General features: G+C 38.9%; 1 protein-coding gene across 1 annotated transcript in view; it reads right to left on the reverse strand.

The window, feature by feature from the left end:
* PIK3C2G (phosphatidylinositol-4-phosphate 3-kinase catalytic subunit type 2 gamma) overlaps positions 1-19,720 on the reverse strand; it is a 199,692-nt gene that overhangs the window by 30,793 nt on the left and 149,179 nt on the right. The window contains exons 26-28 of the mRNA XM_065643202.1: positions 12,472-12,664; positions 11,777-11,898; positions 6,904-7,012 (exon numbers count right to left, since the gene is read on the reverse strand). Coding sequence (XP_065499274.1) covers positions 6,904-7,012; positions 11,777-11,898; positions 12,472-12,664 — 424 coding nt within the window. The remainder of the gene's footprint in view (positions 1-6,903; positions 7,013-11,776; positions 11,899-12,471; positions 12,665-19,720) is intronic.

Here is a 19,720-nt window from a genome sequence, read left to right on the forward strand (position 1 = left end):
ATACTTAGCGATCTGGATTTATTTTAGCAGTTGCCTCTTATTTTTCATTCTACTGTTTGTAATTTTTCCTCCCACACTGATATTTTCTTTAAAAGAAAAATGAGGGGGAAAAAAAAAGATAAACCAGCAGAATTATTTTCCTGGAATTCAATGACAATCCTTAAGCTATTAGCAGTGGACTGCCAATACACCTGTCTATTCTGAGCATGACTAATTATTCTCTCATCTCATGAGGACAGCTTACAGGGGAAAGCCAATACACTTCCTCCAGCTTCCAGTAGCTTTAAACAGGCAAGTTATTCGCTGTGGGACTTCCATGTACTCTATCAGCACAAGTCCCACGTCTAGGAAATCTCAGGGGTTAAAAGCATGTATTTTTGGCAGCTCAGCCTTTATTTGACAGCATGAAAATAAGCAGAGAAACTTAAGTAGCCCTTTGAGTTCAAAGATCTTGAGAGAAGTGGGCAGGAGGGGGAAGTAAGGATACACTGACTTGAAAGAGAAATAAAAAATTCCACACTGAGCAGCCTGGTGTTCTGCTTCCTCTTTGCTTAATCTTTCAGCAATAAATGGAAATATATGAACAGAGAGTTTTGTAAACACGAGGTGCAAAGATTGTTTCAGGTGATAGTTCCAAATTCTAATTTCTAAAGGAGACAAGACTCTGAGAAAACAACACTTGACTTAAGAACAAAAGTGGAATTTGTGCAGATCTCACATCAGGAATGAACACAACAGGCTTGTACATTTCTGGTGCCACAGCACTGATTTCAAAGCTCTCCCTGTCTGTGTCCATTGCACTCAACAGGTATTGAAGCATATGGGGAAGCAGCAAGGTTGTTAGCAAATGGAAAGCAAAAACATAACAGATCAGGTTGCAGGGGCAGATGTAGCAGTCCATCCAGGGCAAAGTGCTTCTAAAGCAATGGAGATGATCTCCCACATGTTTGTGGAAAAAGGCATGTTGCACACTGTTATTCACAAGACAGCAATTTCTCCCTGACTTGTTTTAATCTGCGTGTTGCAGGACTCCATCATTCAGATTTTCACCAGCAAAGTGTGTAAGTACCTTCTGAAGTTTACCCTTTGCCTGCAGACCGCCAGAGCACAACTTGAACTTTCAGATTTTTACGAAATCAGTTGGACTCCAGTCAATGGGACTGAAGCGTGGGCTTAGAGTTAAGCATGCATCTAACTACACTGCTAGAAACAGGCACATCAGAGCCTTGAACATATGTATGATCAAAAGTGCACTGTATTTAGGTGGATAGAGTCCACTTCTAAACAAACAATTGTTTTTACAAAGATGTGACCACAGGTGGGAACCTTAGAGACCCCGTGACAGTTTTGGTAGATAGGCAGGCACTGAGGATGACCACAGGCACTCATCTACCTTTTTTTCCCTGGAATTATTGCCTTTAAATCAGTAAGTGGAAATTCCCTAAAATACTGCCCATTTGGGGATTTTTAGAAAAGCCTCCTATCATTTGTCTAGCAATTCTTACCTAATAAGACCGCAATCTTTAACAGGTAGTGCTGATTTTTTTCCAGGTCACTGAACATTAGTCTATTGGGGAACAGCCAGGTATGTATGGGTGCCTCAGCGTTACTCTGGCTAGAACTCATGCATGACCTTTATTCAGCCTTTGAACTCAAAAGGGACAAATTCCACCTTCACTCACATGAGGATACAACATAAATACCCTATTTCAGTGACGTTAGGGGAGCTGGCACAGCCCTGCAAAACTGTAGCGTGGTAGAATCTGTCTGCTGCTCTCCATCAGAGCCTAACTAGACAAGCACTCTGCTGTTAGTGAAATACAGCCAGATTTCAAGCCAGATTTAATTTTGTTCAAAAGAAAAGCAGCCTCTCCTCTGCTTTCAGCTTTCTTTTCAGCTGTGTTAAGAGCAGATTTGGGGTCAGAGAACACCCATGCACCTGTTATACTTTAACAGGATGGAGAATCAGCAGGAAAGACAGAAACCAGAAAAAGCTGACCTTGCTGCAGCTATTATAGCTTCAGGAAAGGACAGTGGAAAAGAGATGACTTTGAACCCTCCCCATTTTGGCTCTGCTGGATGCCTTGCTGTGGGAGTATGGGAGTGGGTGGAAGTTTAAGGGACCCATATACCTTGGGTGCACTTTGTACGACCACGTTATGTAGCTCCATACAGGCACTGCGGGAGCTATTTTCTCATCTCTGCAAAGCCCAAGTAGCACCAGTGAACAAAATACAAACGAAATATGGGAAGCTCTTATCAAACTTGTTTACTTTTACAGTGTAAAACATTAGTCACTCTAGAACAATGCTGTGGGCCTGGTTTTCACTGTATGCTTGAAAGTGAGTGAACAGAATTTACAATCATTTCCATTTATATCCTCTTTAAAGCCCTTTTACACATCCTATAATTCACCATAAAGCTGTTCATAGAATCTATCCATACCTGATACACGGTTACTGTTTGCTTACCTGCTCGCACTAGGTTTATCTTTGGACCCAAAGTCCTCAGATAATTTCAATACTTAAAGAGAAAATTTTTATAGAGGTACCCAGTATACCCCATTTCTTTCTACTGTGCACTTGCACTTACTATGATGTTCACTAACACCCCCAACATCACAGAGAAACTCCCTCAAACATCCAAGCCCACCGAACTTGCACACAAAACTAATCTACGTGAAAGATGTGGGACAAAAAACATATGTTTATTTAAGGCAATGTAGTTTTGCAAGATCAGTATATACATCTAGTGTCTAGTGTTATCAGTAACAATATCCACAAAGTAAATGCCACTTCTTTTAAATGATAAGGGATGGGAAGAATATCTGTAGAAACTTACTAGCTGCGTGATAGTACCAAATCCAGGTTGCTATATAAAACATTGGTTTAGACTCAGTTTTAGACTTTTCATTTGCAATGCCCAAGACAGGTGCAAGTTGTCTTTTCAAGATAAGCATGAAGACATTCAGCTTTGTGAATGCTGCTGTTTGACACTAGGGCCAAGAGCAAACTAAATTAAGGGAGCCTTACTTTGCTTTTGTGTCCCCTGGGAGCGTACAGCCCTCTTACAACACCGCATTAAAATGACAAGCCACTAGTGCAGCTCTAATTTATATGATATGTTATGAGATTTGGGCTGCAATCTCCATTCAGCCCATCACTCAGCTGGAGTTAACAGGGAAATAGAGAAAAATGTAGAAGTGGCGAACAGCTGCTGCCTTTTCTCACAGATTTGATTTATACTTTGATAATGCACATTTTTGTCCTCCTCCATGTTACCAACCTTCAATTTACTGTTTCTTGATGCTTGACCTGTTACTGGCTGTTTTGCCACTTAATGAAGCAAAACTCCAGGAGTCCAAACATTGTTGAGTATGTTGCCTTGCTGATCTAGAAGATCCAGGCATTTCAACACATGCAGCTGATCAGCCAGTTGGCAATGGTGCAACTGGCACAAAACTAAATATTCTTGCAGGGTGATCACATATATTGCTACTGGTTTGGGAGTGGGGGGGCATTAGAATGAAACTAAAAAAGGTGCTGAAACCTGATTTTGATCCTGTTCTAAAGGATTCAATATGACAAGGAAGGTGCATCAATTTCTGCTTTTTAGTGATTGATGTAATGAATATAGCTTGTTGTTGATGCATATAGTCTGGTGGTGTAGTTACTTATAACTGAGTGCTAACCTGAATTTAGAAGAAGCACTCCTAGGAACTCTTTAATGAATGTCTAAGAGGAAGTCAATGAATGAGACTGGTGCTCAAAGTAAACCACAGACTGAAAAAAATGCTTTGAATAAGGATGGGCATGAGCACATTTAAGCATTTCAACTGCCCCAACAACAAATATCTCCATCAGCTCCTGCTTCTGCATTTATTTGATATGATACTACAATTCAGAGATAAAGGTGGCTTGAAGTTTCTGCTCTTTAAAGAAGGGTTTGAAGAAACATTTAATTCCATTTGAGCTAAAGTGCAAATGAGAAGGCGGCTACTTTCCACCTCTCCTCCTTCGTTTAAACCATTTAGCAGAAAAGGTCAGTGACATTCTGACCTGCTCTTAATTATAACACAATTTTCATAATCAGAACTTTGTCTGGACTAAGAATCATGCACTTAAGGCATGACTGAGGAAGGAATTTGGATATAATCCAATTCTTTCTTTATTTCTAGGATTTTTAATTCCTTAATTCGTAGAACCAAGCGTGTAGTCAGTCTCGTGTGGACTGGACTAAACTTTTCAGAGCTGAAAATGGTGTCTAGTCAATCAGGGTAACACATCTACAGTGACAGCAAGGGTATTTTTTAACAAAATAAATGCTCTTCTCTCCATCCCAGACAATGCTCCAGTGTACCATACAGTTACAATACAGTTATGATACCGTACAGGTACAATTCAGCAGAAAGAAATGACTGTCGAGAAAGTAAAGGGAATCCTGTTCTACAGGCACTTGCTCTTACAGGATTTCTTCGCAAGTTTCTGAATTAATTATTTATTCCTACATAATTTTACTATTTTATAGGAATGACAGTTCAGTAATGCTTCAGAAAAGACAACTCACTAAATGGTTTTGGTCAGGCTCCCTAGCAATTTGAGAAAAAGGAGAAATTTGACTGCAAAGTTGTCCAAGGCACAAAGAGAGAAAAAATAATTGTATTTATTTTGATCAAGAAAGCCTCCTAGCTTGGCTTTCTGCTCAAAGTGAAACCAAGAAGACACCATGACATTTTCAAAAGAGCCATACCAAAGAGAAAAGTCAAAAAGAAGCCTTCAGCTGGGAATACAAAGGAAATTACCCACTGACTAGGCTCCTTGTTCTAAGTGGGTCAGAACACATCAGTATTTTCTAAATTTCTCACATCTCCCAGCAGGAGAAACATATTGAAGTAAAAATAATGATTCAATGTTTATAGAGTATCAATAACCTTAAAGGTTATCATCTAGAATTGCAGGTTAGCTGCATGGTGGTAAGCAAGATGATTTCCAGCATGCAATAGCACTTTACTGATGGAAACAATCTGCTCTTTACTCCATTTATTATTGTGCCCTACAAGTCCAGCACAAAATTGTTTTCTTCTCCTCATGGCTCAGCACTACAGGGTGTACCAGGCTAGAACAGTTTTCAGCAGCTGCATAGTCCAGCATGTCTGTAGAGCCCCTCTGGCCTGGTTCAGAGCCACACCAGCACATTTCCATGTCGTGGTTGAGACGGACAAATGACGTTTCCCTAAGCAGATCTGTCCACAGTTCCCTCTGGATACCTGACTTGTGGTTCTGCCCCTATATCCCAGCAGCAACATGCTGGGAGAACTTACCCAGCTCCATGGGTGCGTGCTGCAGGACTGTAAAGAGAGGAGGAAAGGCATGGGGAAGCCCATGGCAAGGCAGCATGCCCTGGCTGGTTATTAGCCCATTCACAGACCATGGAGCAGGAGGAAGAGGAGAGCTGCTGCGTGTGACCGGGAAATGTTCTTATTACTGTCCCAGGGCTCTAAGCAGCCTAATTTTTCAGCCATAGATTAGGCTTCTACATAGGAGTGCTTGGCCCAAATTGAAAATCCATGTATCTTACAGCAGTAGATACAGAGCTCTTCATTTCTAGGTCACTGGCTTATATCAGTTTTAACTCAGCTGTGACCAAAAGGTGCTAATGTAAAATAAACACATGACCCTAACACTAGTGACAGAAATTGCACAATTAACCCCAGCCTGTGCAGTTTATTTGGCAAGGTCAGTCAAGGGAGCAATCCCATGCCCCCAAGTCAGCTGTCCGTACCAAATTAAGTGTAACTCCATGACACGGATATTATATATCCTCTTTGCAAATCTTCTCAATTTCAACTCAGGACACAGAATTTAGATTTCTGTTAATAAGAAAACTCCTGTTTGTTTTATATATGGACAATTTCCACTTCAATCTCTATAACACAATCACAGATGGTAAAGTTACATAGTTAGGCAACAAACATTTTTCTCCTCCTGCAAGATGATAGAAATTTTGGAGGAAAAAAAAAATCCCGTCATACCGTCTTTTGGCATCCTAGGCTGTCTATGCTTTTAAACCAAACCAGCCCGAGTTTGTACTATAGCCCTGAGGCCAGGGGACATGACATGGCTCACCTGGTAGAGGCCCAAGCCCTGCCAGGGAACATGATAACAGCAAAACAGCAGTGCCAACGCATGAGCTCGTGCCCTGCCTCCCTTGCATTTACTAGGCTCTACGTAAGCTTAGGGTCTAAAGTAAAACACCGTCTGGCAGCTTTCCTGACAACTGCTGGTCTCTGGAAGATGCTCCTTTCTCTCAGACCCTGGTGTCACTATCGGTGATAGACCATTCAACTTCCAAAGTGATGCAGTGCAATGATTCAACATCCCCCCTCAGGGGGATTAATGGACCCAATGTACCATTTGATCACATTGAAACATTCTGGTTTTGGTCTTATGTTTGAAAAACAATTTCTTACACATGTTAACTTAAATTTAGAAATGAAGGGTATTTCTGGGCTGAAATAATGTAACTTTTCATTTAAAAACTGTCAAAATCGGAGTTTTCAATATTTCAAAACTTACTCCTTTGCTAGACATTACATTCCTCAGAACCTACTTCTTACTGTCAAAAACGCAGTGAATCACTACTTTTGGATGGCAGCAAAGGAAGACAATTTAAAAAAAAAATGCCCTGCCAGGTCTAATAAACTATTTTTCAGTCATTCTTGTCTTTCTCTTAAGATCTGATGAATGCTAGAATAGCTCCATCTCAAAAAGGCTGCATTAGAAGACATGTCATTTATGTAATTTATTTTTTTTCTCAAATGAGGCCATGGAAAGCTTCTTGAAACTTTTCATACAATGCTACTAAAAGTCCTATTCAAATAAAATAAGTGCTGGAAGTGCTTACATTAGCCAGTTTCCTGGATCCACTTAATAGCTGCTTCAGATAGAGATTCAAATCCTTCACTCTTTTATGTTCAAGATCTGTAAAACGTAAATGCCATGAGTGGGGAAACCTGCAAAAGAAGAATATTCATAAGTATAACTCTTGTGTTTGCTGTAAATATTTCTAGCTCTACTTAACAGAAGAAAGTTAACATTTTCAAAGCAGTTTTGCAGGTAGGGGAAGGGATGGGTGCGGTGTCCAGTGAACTGTTTACCTCCTGACTCTGTGTTTTCTAATAATTCACTGGTGTTCTGTTTCATACTGTACCTCTTTTTCTGTCTAAGTCATTAATTAAAAAAACCAACAAAACAAAACCAAACAACAACAACAAACAAACAAAACCAAAAAACCCCAAAAGACACAAGCAAAAACCATGAACAAACGAACAAAAAACCCCAATCAAACAAAAAACTCCAAACCTACAAGACACTTATTTGCATTGTACTGTGGTATCTAAATAGCTCTACAAAACTGTCCCTTTCTGATCCCAGGAAAACTACACTCTCAATTTTTTGCACTGTGCACAGCACAACAGATCTGTGACTTTAACCCAGGGCTCATGCTGTACAAACCCGTACCATAAAACACTGAATACCCAAGTCTGACAGCAGCAATGTAACATTTTAAGAATATATCATTGCTTGCTTTTTCACCTCAGCTATTTAGAGTGTAGATTAAGTTTTTCAGAGCAGGTCCCTGATCCCATATGTAATTTCAGCGGAGAGTATAATAAAAGTAATATATGAAAACAAATGATCATCACAATAACAAAATCAATCCCAACAAAAGCAATAACAATAATAATAGTAATGTTCTTGCTGAATTTTTATTAAGATTAATTTCATTTCAGTTTAGTAAATAAACCACACATGCATAGAATGGCCTTATGTACATTTTCAAATGCTTTGGTGATTGAAAATGTCAAAACCTCACATTTTTTTTACTTGAATCATCTTTGCATTTTAGAGACAACACACATTGGATCAGTCAAATGGTTAGATTTTTAACAATACACATAATCAATTTATATTAACCTTGCCCTGACAAGGACTATTTCTCTCTCAGGTTGAAGGAGCATTAGAAAAGCTATCTGTGCTAAATTGCGTGTCATGGGTTTTGTGATATGGATTGCTAATATTGGGATTCGTAACTAATATTATGCTTTATGTCCCTTAAACTGTGTAATATAGAAAGGCAGAAGTTTTGATCTGGTTGCATTTCATGTTATAAAGTCACTGCAAAGAGTTAACTGTGTCTTGTTTATAAATCTCTTTTTTTTTTGGTACAACCTTGTTTATCCACTAGATCTCAAGAGATATCTGAAGGCTTCAGACAAATGAGTAAAGAGCCACTTAGCAGCGAAATACACTGAAAAGAGACACTTGGCCGGCCTTTTGAAAGGCAAGTGGTCAGGTCCTACTTTGCACAGGTTTCACTCAGTTCCAGAGCTCAGTGATAAGATGTCATCGGCTGTTCAAAGGCCGACCAAATAGCAACACAGCACTGGAGGGGAACACTGGCCAGCTTTGCAAACCACCCAGCTGTAAAAATGGTAAATAGCAGCCTCACCTAGTGAAAATAAAATGACTGAAGATGATTAACCCACAGTTTCTGTTACCAAGAGATTCAGTGTAATGAGATTTTATGAACTGTAATTAGACCTGTTGGGTTGGGCTTTTTTAAAGCTTGTTTTGTAACAGATGGCCTTCTATTAAGAGAATACTGATTAACAAGATATTTTAACTCTTTTTAGAAGCATACAGATCTTTACCGATCTTATGCAATCATTCTGAGGAAGAACTCAGCACTGGCATAACTTAGTCTGCAATTAAAACAGCAAGGGGCCAGGATGATAGCAACTATGTATGTATGACCTTTTGATTATTTTTGCCTATAGCACTGAAAGATCAGGGCTCAGTTATGGGCTGGACAAATGAATAACAAGAGGCAATTCTTGCCTCACAAAATTACAGTGGCAGGACATATAATGAGACGGGGGGGTGATATGACCCAGGACCATGACATATATGAGCTGCACAGATAAAAATAGAGCCCAGATCATTTGGGACACATAGCTGGCCTGTGAACGTTTGGGGTTCCTCTAGAGCACAAAAAGGACTTCTTTCAAGAGATGGTAGGGAGGATTTGTTTGGAAGCAGCTTAAAATTAATGAGGCTGTAAAACACAAAGAAAGGATTCTGGCTGTAAAATGTAGGCCCTCAGAAGATGCATCCTAAGCACAGTGGCCAAAGCGAGGACAGAGAAACTGCCAATTGATAGCACCAATAACTCCGCTGCAGTGAAGGACAGTGTGAACCCTGTGGTAGTACTGACACTTTTCTAAAAGGCCTTCATGCTTTTGCTGAATTGCGCCTCCGGCTGAAACTGACCTTGCACTTGTGAACACACTTGTGTTTGAAAAGGGTAACTTCCCAAGATGATTTTGAGCTTTGCTTTTACCTTAAGTAGATCAGAAAAATATAAACTTGCACCACATGCAGACATCCTGCATTGCAGATTCCATTTCCTATTTATTAGCTTGAAGAACATTCTGTATATAAATTAAATGTTTGTTTGGATTAAATGACTTTTTGCCTTTCAAAAAACAATAATTAAACAGAATTAATACTCTGTCTGAAACCAAACAAGAGGGAAGATGCTGGAGTGCAATGGCTTGCTTGGAGCAGCTGTGCTTTGACTTATAAATATGGGCTGAATGTTTACACGCCAATAGCAAAATTTCAGACACTGAGAACTCTGAGGTTTTGCCAGTATTTAGCACTTGTATGAAGCAGACTCATATTGCATTATTTCCTTCTAATGAGACATGAATATATATAATTTCATGAATCAATACAAAGCAATAACCAAATCCTTTCTGTTAGCAGTTCCAATTACTCCAGTAATATTAGACATTTTACTTTTAAATCATACATTTTCAAACTGATTTTGTGGTTACATTATGGAACAAGGCTTTTTGTTTCCTTTGAAGCATCTGGCATTGGCCAGAGCTGGAGCTTTGTAACACACAGACAGACTCATGGTCTGACAGGGTACGGCAGTTTCAGTCATAACCTCCTACAAAGAAATAATTAGTTTTTTATTATTAGAATAAAAGCTGGAATACATGAAAAGCCTCAAAGTGATGTTCTGTTAGAAAATAAACCAAAACTTTAACATTAAAGAATATACATATAAAGAAACATCATAAAATGAATTACTTCAGCACAGTCTTGGGGAAAGATCATACAGTGACAGGTTACTGCTGGGACTGCATTATGACAAGAAAGCTCTGGAGCTCTTAGACACAGCCTCAGTATACGCAGATTAACTCTCTGTGAGTTCTGGAACTCTCTTTTGCAGTGAAAATGTTGTGAGGGATTTTATTAAAGCCAGATTTATCTGAAAAATGGCTAGTACTATTTTTGAAATTCACTACAGGGTTTCTGAGGTCTACGCATTTCTAAACAGAAATATATTTTCCTTCAAAGGCCTCTGCTCACCACAGGAAAAAATCAGAAATAGGTACTTGTTAAATATTTTATTTTACGACCTAACAGTTAGTGTGCAAACATCTCCAAATCAGAACAATGAAGCAAGCCCTTTCAGTGTTTAGTGAAATTCAGATTCTTACCAACTGCTGCAAACCAGTTCACATGAGCCAGTCATAATGAGTAAAATTGGAGTCAATTAAAATCCCCTCAAGGTAGGAGATAGATACTCTAGAACTAATTAACCTAAAACCATTTAACTGAATGCCTCTCACAAACTTCGGCGAATATCAAATTCGGATCTGAAATTTGTGGAATTTTGTGTTTTAAGTCAAAACCATGTTGTTTGTGACTATTTACCCCATGTCAGACCTCAAAGATCTTTCTGTTTTTCAAGCATATTACTTGAATCTTAGCTTGATTCAAGTAAACTGCTTGCCTTTTTGGCCAGCTTTATGTTTTATTCTAGACTGAGCTTGAAGAGGGGCTTTTATTAGATGAGTCAGCATGACTGTTTAAGAGAGGACTACTTTGTTCTCAATGGTGTATGCCGTACAATGTATATGATATTTGTAGAACACATAACTTCACTTGTATTACCCAAGCCATGGACAATCATTACATAAGGCAAAGCTGTTTCACATAAAACAGAAACGAACTGTGGGACTCACTGTCCCAGGAAACTGTGAATAAGATTCAGAATATGAAAAGCAGGAATAGACATGCACAGGGATAAAAAATAATATTCAGAATTATTGAAACTAATGATTGCATATTTTTCAAGAGATATGAAACTGAAGGAGAGCAAGGAACAAAGTATTGGTTTTTGGGGCCAGGATAGTACACAACATTATTGTGTATTTCTCAGCAGAGGAGTATGTGCATATTTTTGTAAAAAGGTTGATCATGCCTGCCAGTGTCAGAGATGGGCTTGTTTCTGTTCTGACCCAGTGTGAACGCTTCCACATCGCTTTAATATATGGATTTTACTATGAGTTTTGATCAGCATCATGAAGAAAACGAAAACTATTAAAGGTCTTATCAGGCCTTTAATGAAGTCAATACCACTTACTCTTTGATTTCAGGAATAGTTATGTCAGGCCCAAGCTGTTCCCCTCTTCTCCTCCCATTAAAAAAAGGAACAGTGAAATACACAAAAGTTAGACTGTCACAATGGTCTATGATTCCATTTCTTCTGGGGCTGAATGAAAGGCTTGATAGAATATGTTGCATTGCCTTTGTGTTTCTAAAAATACGTCTGCGGTACATTTTCTCACATTTTTATCTGTGCACAGAGAGAACCATTTAACAGCAGAATAACGTTTGCTAATATGCTGCCTTACTCTGGGAGGGCATGTGATGGAAATTGCTTCTGGAGGTTGCTGTGAAGTTTTGAGAACTGGTCAAATGATTTTTCCACAAAAGTGACCACATTGCAGGTTTGCACCACCTGGACTAGATACAGCTGTATTGGAGAAAAGGAAAAGGCAGAAAAGAGAAATTACCAGAGAGGCACATTAAAATAAATTGTACAAGGGAAAATATAGGGTGATTTTAACAAAGAAAAACCTTTCTTTAATGTAGTGCCAAGTGCCAGAGAATTCAGTTTGTAATTTATAGTCTTTGTTGCACAGAAAGAGAAACTTGCCTGGATAGCATACAACTGAAACACTGAGAGATCACTGCAGTGTGTGAAAACTAATAACACACCATTAAAGCATCATATAACAGCCTCCGATTTCTATTAGGCTTCCTAATTTTGTGCCATGCTTTCCTTCTGGATGCTTTAATTAGCTCCTGATTTATTTTTCACTATAGGGCATGAACTGTTCTCCTTAATGGCTCTCTGCTAATAGCTGTCTGCCTGGTGTTCTTTCTCTCTGGTAGCTCATTGCTTATGGCACCACTGTTCATCCTGTGATCCTTTTAATGCAGCACAAGCACATCTTCTATACAGGAGGAGGGAGAGTACACAAGCTCAAAAATGAGTCATTAAAGATCAAGGCAAATGAGGGCAAGCAAATAACATAATACATACAGGGTCAGACTTTTTGTTGAACCCCAAAATGGTGGCTCTTGTGATTGACTTCTCTACGTCCAACATCATCCATTCTTGGGCGTCAGTCTCTGGAGCTGGAGGTTTTGCAGAGGCTGCCATTGACATCTGTACAAGTGTGTGGATCAAGTTATTGAGTTTAACAGGAAAGCACTCCAAACTTTCCTTTATTTTCCTGAAGAACAAATAAAGAGAAGAGCCGCTATTTATGCAACTGTTCCATTTCTATTTTTTGATCCTTGGTTTCATGGATACAAGAACCAAACCCCCCGCCCCCCAAATTCTAAAACCTACCTCACAGGAACATGTACCCACATACACTCCAGTCACCATCATTTGCAGCAATAGAGCATATCCAGCCCCTGAGCTCTACTGCTTAAAGCAGTTCTCTTGCCAAAGCCTGTCTCATGGTTCACCTTGAGGTAGTTATTCTTCATGAGCTGGATACCATCAGTTTCTTTCAGACAACAGAGACAGATAGAACATTTCCATGTGTGTTCTGAGGAGTTCCATGGTAGAAAAATACGTGTTCACTTTGACAGGTAGGAAAGAGCACCCTAGCATGGTTACACTAACCTCACATGGACTTACATGTGTTTGCAGAAGGCTCTTGCATCCAGTTCATGATTTAGCTGTGCATAATATGTTGCTAAATCCTCTAGCCTGTTCTTAAAAGCTCTATCCCTGTGGAGCTGCTTAAGATAAAAAAAAAGAGAAGTTTTCTCCCCCTATCTCCCCTCATCTCATCCCTGTGCAAGGGGAGCCAGAACACGCTTGTAATTTCCTAGAGTTCTAAGATCCTTCATCAAAAAAGACATAATAGATAAAAAAATAATGAGATATACATGTAGATAAGTACTGCAAACATGTTTTAACATCAAAGTGAACTCAACTTGAGAAATAACACTGCAAGATAATCACTGGTCTTTGAAGAGTAAGATGCAATACTCATTAGAAAACACTTGCCCTCTTGAATTCAATTGCTGGTTAAGATCTATTTAACTTGTGATATTTTTTTTCCTATTTCCCTGCTTATTTCTACAGCACTCTGAAGTTATTCTGGATAGGTTCTGATGTTATAAAACAACAACCCATTAGTTTCAGGCCATAAGGCAACAAGGTAGAAAACCTCTACCAAATTGTCAGGTGTTTTTTTGCGTGGTGTTTTTTTTGTTGTGTTTTGTTTGTTTGTGGTTTTTTGTGGTTTTGTTGGTTGGTTGGTTTGTTTTGGTGGTGTTTTTCTTTTTTTGGGGGTTTTTTCTGGTTTTTTTTCCCATCCGGTTTTGGATTATATCTAACTAGCTTACAAGGGCTGACAATACCCTTAACCACCTTCATCATCTCCTTTTCAAAGCTGAGCAAATGCTTCCCCTGTCATTTTAAATTAAATTCATGGGGTTCTGTGAGTGGGTTTGATGGCATATTGCAATCAATTGAAATCAACTCCATTCATTGCATTAGCCTGATTTTCATCATCTCGTATTCTGGCTAAAGTCTGTAGCTTCACAGATGCAACCATACCAAAACCAACACTCTACCTGCAGATAGCTCCCCAGCTTGTCTCCCCAAAATTGACATTTCATTCAAAACACTGTGTGAATTTATCATACACTAATTAAGCATACTAAACCAAGGGAAGAAGATGTATGTGTTTTTCTTAATGTAATACAAGAAAAGGTATCTCTGAATTGATTCAGTTAATTATCTTAATTATTAATTACATTCTCCAGAAACAGATACATACAGATTATTTAATAAATGACACAAATTAACACTCAAATGGAAAACAAGAAAACAAACCTCATTTCAAAATATTAGTACAAAATCAATTCAGTGCTGATTAATTAGGTTGCATATGTGGTGAACTTTTCCTTTTTAATGTATTTAATTTAATGCATAGTTTAAACACTTCCTAGATCACTGAGACATGATATAGGTTACAGAATCTGTAACTGGGCCATATTATAGCAAAGCAGATAAGGATTTTGCAATATTACTATAAGATGCATGTTAACTTTGCAGCTAAACACAGTGCAATTTAATTTGCATAATGCAGACCTTGGCTTATAAAGTAGTATTAATTCAGACATCATCACTACACAGAACAGCTGATGTCAGAATACCACTATTCTTTCCATGGGTCCATTAAGCTTCTGAAATACTTTTAACACCCAGATTGATAATCACATACTTTAAACCTAAACAGAGGCTTTTGTTGTCATTGCTGCAGATTTTCCCTGTGAGCTATTTTAAAGGACTACATTTAAAACAAAATAAAACCAGAAGTATACGTTGTTTTCTCCCTTTCCTGATATTCTGTTTTTGCTCTATGCAGTCCTCCCTGTTAGGATAAAAAACATTAAACAATCCTTATGTCATATTATAAACAAATAATTTAAAATGCCTCTTTGCTCCTCCAATAACGCCTGAGAGTAATTTCATTACTGAAAAGTAATGCCTTTCCACTTTCCACTTGCTTAACTGACTTAGAATTTCAGATTCGGCTCACAATCTTTGTACAGAACTGTGAAATGACAGTATTGGGTAAAACGTGCACAGACTGGTTGGCTGCTTGTGTAAACAGAAATGGATGAAAAGATTGGCTAACATTTTCAAGAGTGACTTGTGATAGTTGGTGCCTTGATTGTTAGGAAGCAGACAGATCTTACAGGACAGGTGTTCTGAGGGCTGCTGCTTGGGTATTTTTGGACACAACAGCCTTTCTGCACAGCCTTTTAAGAGCACACATACTCATTATTATTGACTAGTTATCCAGATCTTAGTCTTGGTATACATAATAACAAATATTCACCCCAAACTTCAGAACAATTTTCTTTATCATTCATGATGGCATCCTGCTTCTCATTTCTATCTAGGCCTAAAAATAATTTAGAGTATAATGAGCAAAATTTATTTTCATGGGATTCTCAGATGTTAATGAACATGGTGTATCATTTATATTCCAACTTTTTCGTCCATGAATTTAGCAGGTTGCATTTTAAAACAAACTGGATATTATGCCCCCAACAGCTCTTAACAGACTTTTCCAGAATATTACTGCTTTGAGGGACAGATCTTTTCTAATTTTGAGCATCCTTTATTCATGGAGATTTGATATTCCTTTTTTTGTCTATGGTAGTGATAACTCTTCAGTTTAATAACTTATTTCCAACTGTGATAGTACATGGCCAATAATAATATTCTTTTTACCCCTTGTTTTGCTAGTCTTTAAAATTCAGGTTTATTTCCAGACTTACTGATCCCATGGGCTGAGCACATCAGGTACTCTCTTGATGTGTATCTTCTGGTCCTGTTTCCCTGCTAGTCCTCCTGTGCACCACTCCCAGGACAGAGGACACTCCTCTCCCCTAAGCTGGTGGCACGTGGGGTTTGTATAGCAGTATGAATGCCTCAAACAACATAAATTCAAGGAGGAAGTCTGCCTCTGATCCTTTGAGGCACATAGACTACAGACTTTACAAACTGCTTGAATGCCACTGAGAGACGCTAGTACTGTAGTTTTGCCTATGCCCTTTCAGAAGTCACCAGCTTTTGCTGGTGTTTCAGTTGTTTGGGAGATTTCTTCTTGGAATTTCTGCAGCCACCTGAGAAACAGGGATTGGCTAATCAGTTTATAGATGAGCATCAGGTTTTGAAAGGAATTACTGTGAATTGTCCAGCTTTGCAGCTGCTGGCATTTGTGGTTTGGAGTGGATATGCTTGACCTGGGCAATGAGAGGTACCTAACAAATGATTCTGTTAATAAATATGAAAAAATGGCAGCTGACCCGAGCAGCACCCTCCTCAATCAGGCTGCTGAAGATATGCTCTGGTGCTTTGCTGGTAATTGTCAGATCTACTGTGTATCTCTTATTCATAAGCTTCTACGAGTGGGTTAGATTGCATACTGCAATCAATTGAAATCAACTCCATTCAATGCATTAGGCTAACTTTAATCCCTTAAAAATAATTTTAAACATACATCCCTTACAGGCACATAAAAAATGTCAGGAAGCATGTGACACGACGCTGACATTTGAAGACATCTGCAGAAAACCAAAGGGGAAATTTATGTTCAGAGGTAAGATGGGTTTCCAGTTTCTGGTAAAACTGTTGTCAGGCTAAGAGGAAAGGAGGGAGGGGAAATGATGAAATTGAGTTTCAAGGATCAAGCTGAGTTCAGGGCAGATGCTGGAGAGACAACAATGTTTCATTTGGCACTAGGTGCACAGAACTGACGAGCAAACACAGAAGCTCTTGTATAACTCTCAATTGGTGCATTGTTTATCCACGATCTGAGGGTGGGACCTTCCAGAAGGCTGTAAACTGTGAGGCTTAACACTGCCCCTCATCAGCTTATAGCAGTGAACTGACCCAATGTGAGAAGAATACAGAACACAAATGAGACCACAGATTGTTGGACATATCTTAAATCAAGAATGAGAGGAAAGGAATTTGGTAAAACACAGAATGCTTTACGATCCTGAAAGGGGTCAGTACGTTACAGCCCAAACTCTGGTAATATTATTCTGTTGGCTAAAAAGGTGATGGCAAAGAACAAATTAACATCATTTTGCCAGGAATATTTGTGACGTCGTTCATCATTTTACATTGTTTTTAAACTACAGTAGAAGCAACGCCAGTATTATTGCTCAAACCAAACTCAGACAATTGCTAAAAGCAACTTATTTCTACAGTGAAATGCTATTCTCCTATTTCCACTAGAAGAATATTGGGGTTTTCAGCAGACACACATTAGATGATCAGATTTGAAAGATTACAGTAACTACCTTGTACATACAATAAGAAATAACATTATGTTGGCATATTTTATAATTCCAATGACTACACCCTAGAAAATACTTAAAAAAAAAAAAAAAACACAACCAAAAAACAATAAAATGTTTTTGGAAGTAATTATGGAGAAAAAGATGCTACAAATTGTGAAGGATTTCAGAGCTACTGGAAGTTATGCTAATAACTGGAACTTTCAGTTTCCTTGCCTTTCTAAGGATAGCCTGAAAAAAAGATACAGCAATAAGTTGCAGAGTGATCATGAGAAATGGGTCACTGGATTTTTTTCTCACACAGACTTTTTGTATAACAAGGAAATAGGAAAGAATTTTTCTGAAGGACAGGAATAAATATGATGTAGGTAATTCAAAGCTCACAAAGTCCTCAATATATCAACATTTCTGGAGGCAGGTCATAGCATACTTATACAGAGGGCTAAGTTCTGCATTGATCCAGGTATCAGGCCATCCCAAAATCTTTATTTTGAAAAGTGCCTGAATATGCTTTCCAGAAGTTAAAATATTACTAGACATGAAACCTGACATTCTGCCATGCTTAGACATGTAGAAATGTTCGTTAATGCACATGTCGAATTAACACAAATTATGTTACAACATGACTAGAAATTAAAATAAAGGAAAAAAAAAGCACTAAGAGAAATGAGATCCATGGAAATTCATTAGCTGGTAACAAGAGACTTTCTTCTTGCAAATGAACATATATAATACAAACATACCATAAGAGTATCAAAGAACAAAATATGCACCCTAGTGATATCTGACCTTACTACGCGATATAGTGATCTCTGTGGACAAAAACAAATCTACACTTCAGCATTTTGAAGGAGACTGGAACAATAGATCTGGAGCACACTAAAAACATTTTAGCAGAAAATACAGTTTCAAATAAGAACAGAGCCCACAGCGCTGTCCAGATCTGCACCATGACGCCAGTTTTGTTGGTAAGTAGGACTTGTGTGGCCTTCATTATCTGAACATCAACCCTAACAAAAAATCTAATGGGAAGAAGGACATGCTGGCCTCTGAGACCTACCTGCAGTCTCTCTGGGCTGAACCTAATCCTAATGTGATCCTGTAGCAGGCAACAAAGAGCACCGACTCTTCCCACTTCCAAAACAGTGTTGAGCCACGTCTCCTTCCTGAGACCAGCTGTCACTTCGTGTGCTTTGGCTGAGAAAACATTGCCCTTGAATTCGCACCCTGAAGTTTCTCACTTCCTTCACCCTAACCCTCAAAACACCACAACCAACTTGCCCAACTCCAAGAGGGTGGAGCTACGGCTCTGACCTGAACCCAGCCCTCATCCTCCATCTTCCAGCTAAGCAAGACTCCAGTGATATGAACCCGAACCACAACAATTGTCCTACCCGACTGAAAAGCAAACCGACCCTTTCCATCTCCAGAAAAGCGCTAGGCACTAGCTCTGACCTAGCAATTTCCACTCTGAAGACTCATTTCCATATTTGTTATGTACATCTGAGCCTTTTTTTCACTTATTAAATGAACTGAGATTTTTACTCATGAGGGACAGACAAAAACACTCAGATTATTTGACAGAATAAAGATTTTGCATTTTAATTTGAAACCGCGTGTTTTCCATTTGAAGTGGAAATATAAGCCTGTAATTTGGGAATATTTGAAATTTTAAAGGAAAGTGTAAGGTAGGAGTAGATGGTAAACATGAAGCTGTAATTAAATTTTAAAACAAAACAATTTTGTTAAGGGGCAAGAGGCAAAGCATATGAAAAAGTAAGTGTTAAAGAAGGAACTCAGTGCTCTACTGTGTGTAATGGAACAATAGTTTTGTGCGAGAGGTTTCCCTCTTCCTCTTTAAAGCAACATCTTCCTTAAACTCTCTAGGTCTCTGTTCCAGCATTCTCTGAATCTGCAGCCTCAGTTTCTGGTTCTAATACGTGAAAAGGACACATATAAACAACGCAATTCAAATTGCCCAAAATCTTCATAGGCGCCTTTGTAAGAGTAATGAGAGTCAGCTGCTCCAGTTCAAGCTTTCATCTCATTTATTCATTGCAACGTGCCCTCTGGCTGTACTGAAGGGCAGGGGATTGCTCTTGCCTCCAGGCAGTTTGCACAGTGCAGAGGACTGTGCCGCCTTATGGGAGCATCCTTGAAGCCTCTGATTTGAAAGGAGCCCTTCACTCAGAGCCCAGCGCTGTGACCTGGAAATGTGCCCTGCGCTTGGGCCAGAGAAAGACGTCAGAAGAGTCTGGATTGCTTTGCCTGCGTACGTGGTGTCCAGGGTGCGTGAATTCACAGGCTGTCCTTGGGAAATGATGGTGCTGCACAGGACAGGGTCTGACAGGGACAGATTTTCTCAGACTGTGCATAGAACGGGCAAGTGAGTTTCCAAGTCCAGTCAGTCTCCACTGGCTCCATCTAGAGCATCGTCGCATAAA

Source organism: Caloenas nicobarica, chromosome 1, assembly GCF_036013445.1.
Source record: "Caloenas nicobarica isolate bCalNic1 chromosome 1, bCalNic1.hap1, whole genome shotgun sequence".
Lineage (NCBI taxonomy): Eukaryota > Metazoa > Chordata > Aves > Columbiformes > Columbidae > Caloenas > Caloenas nicobarica.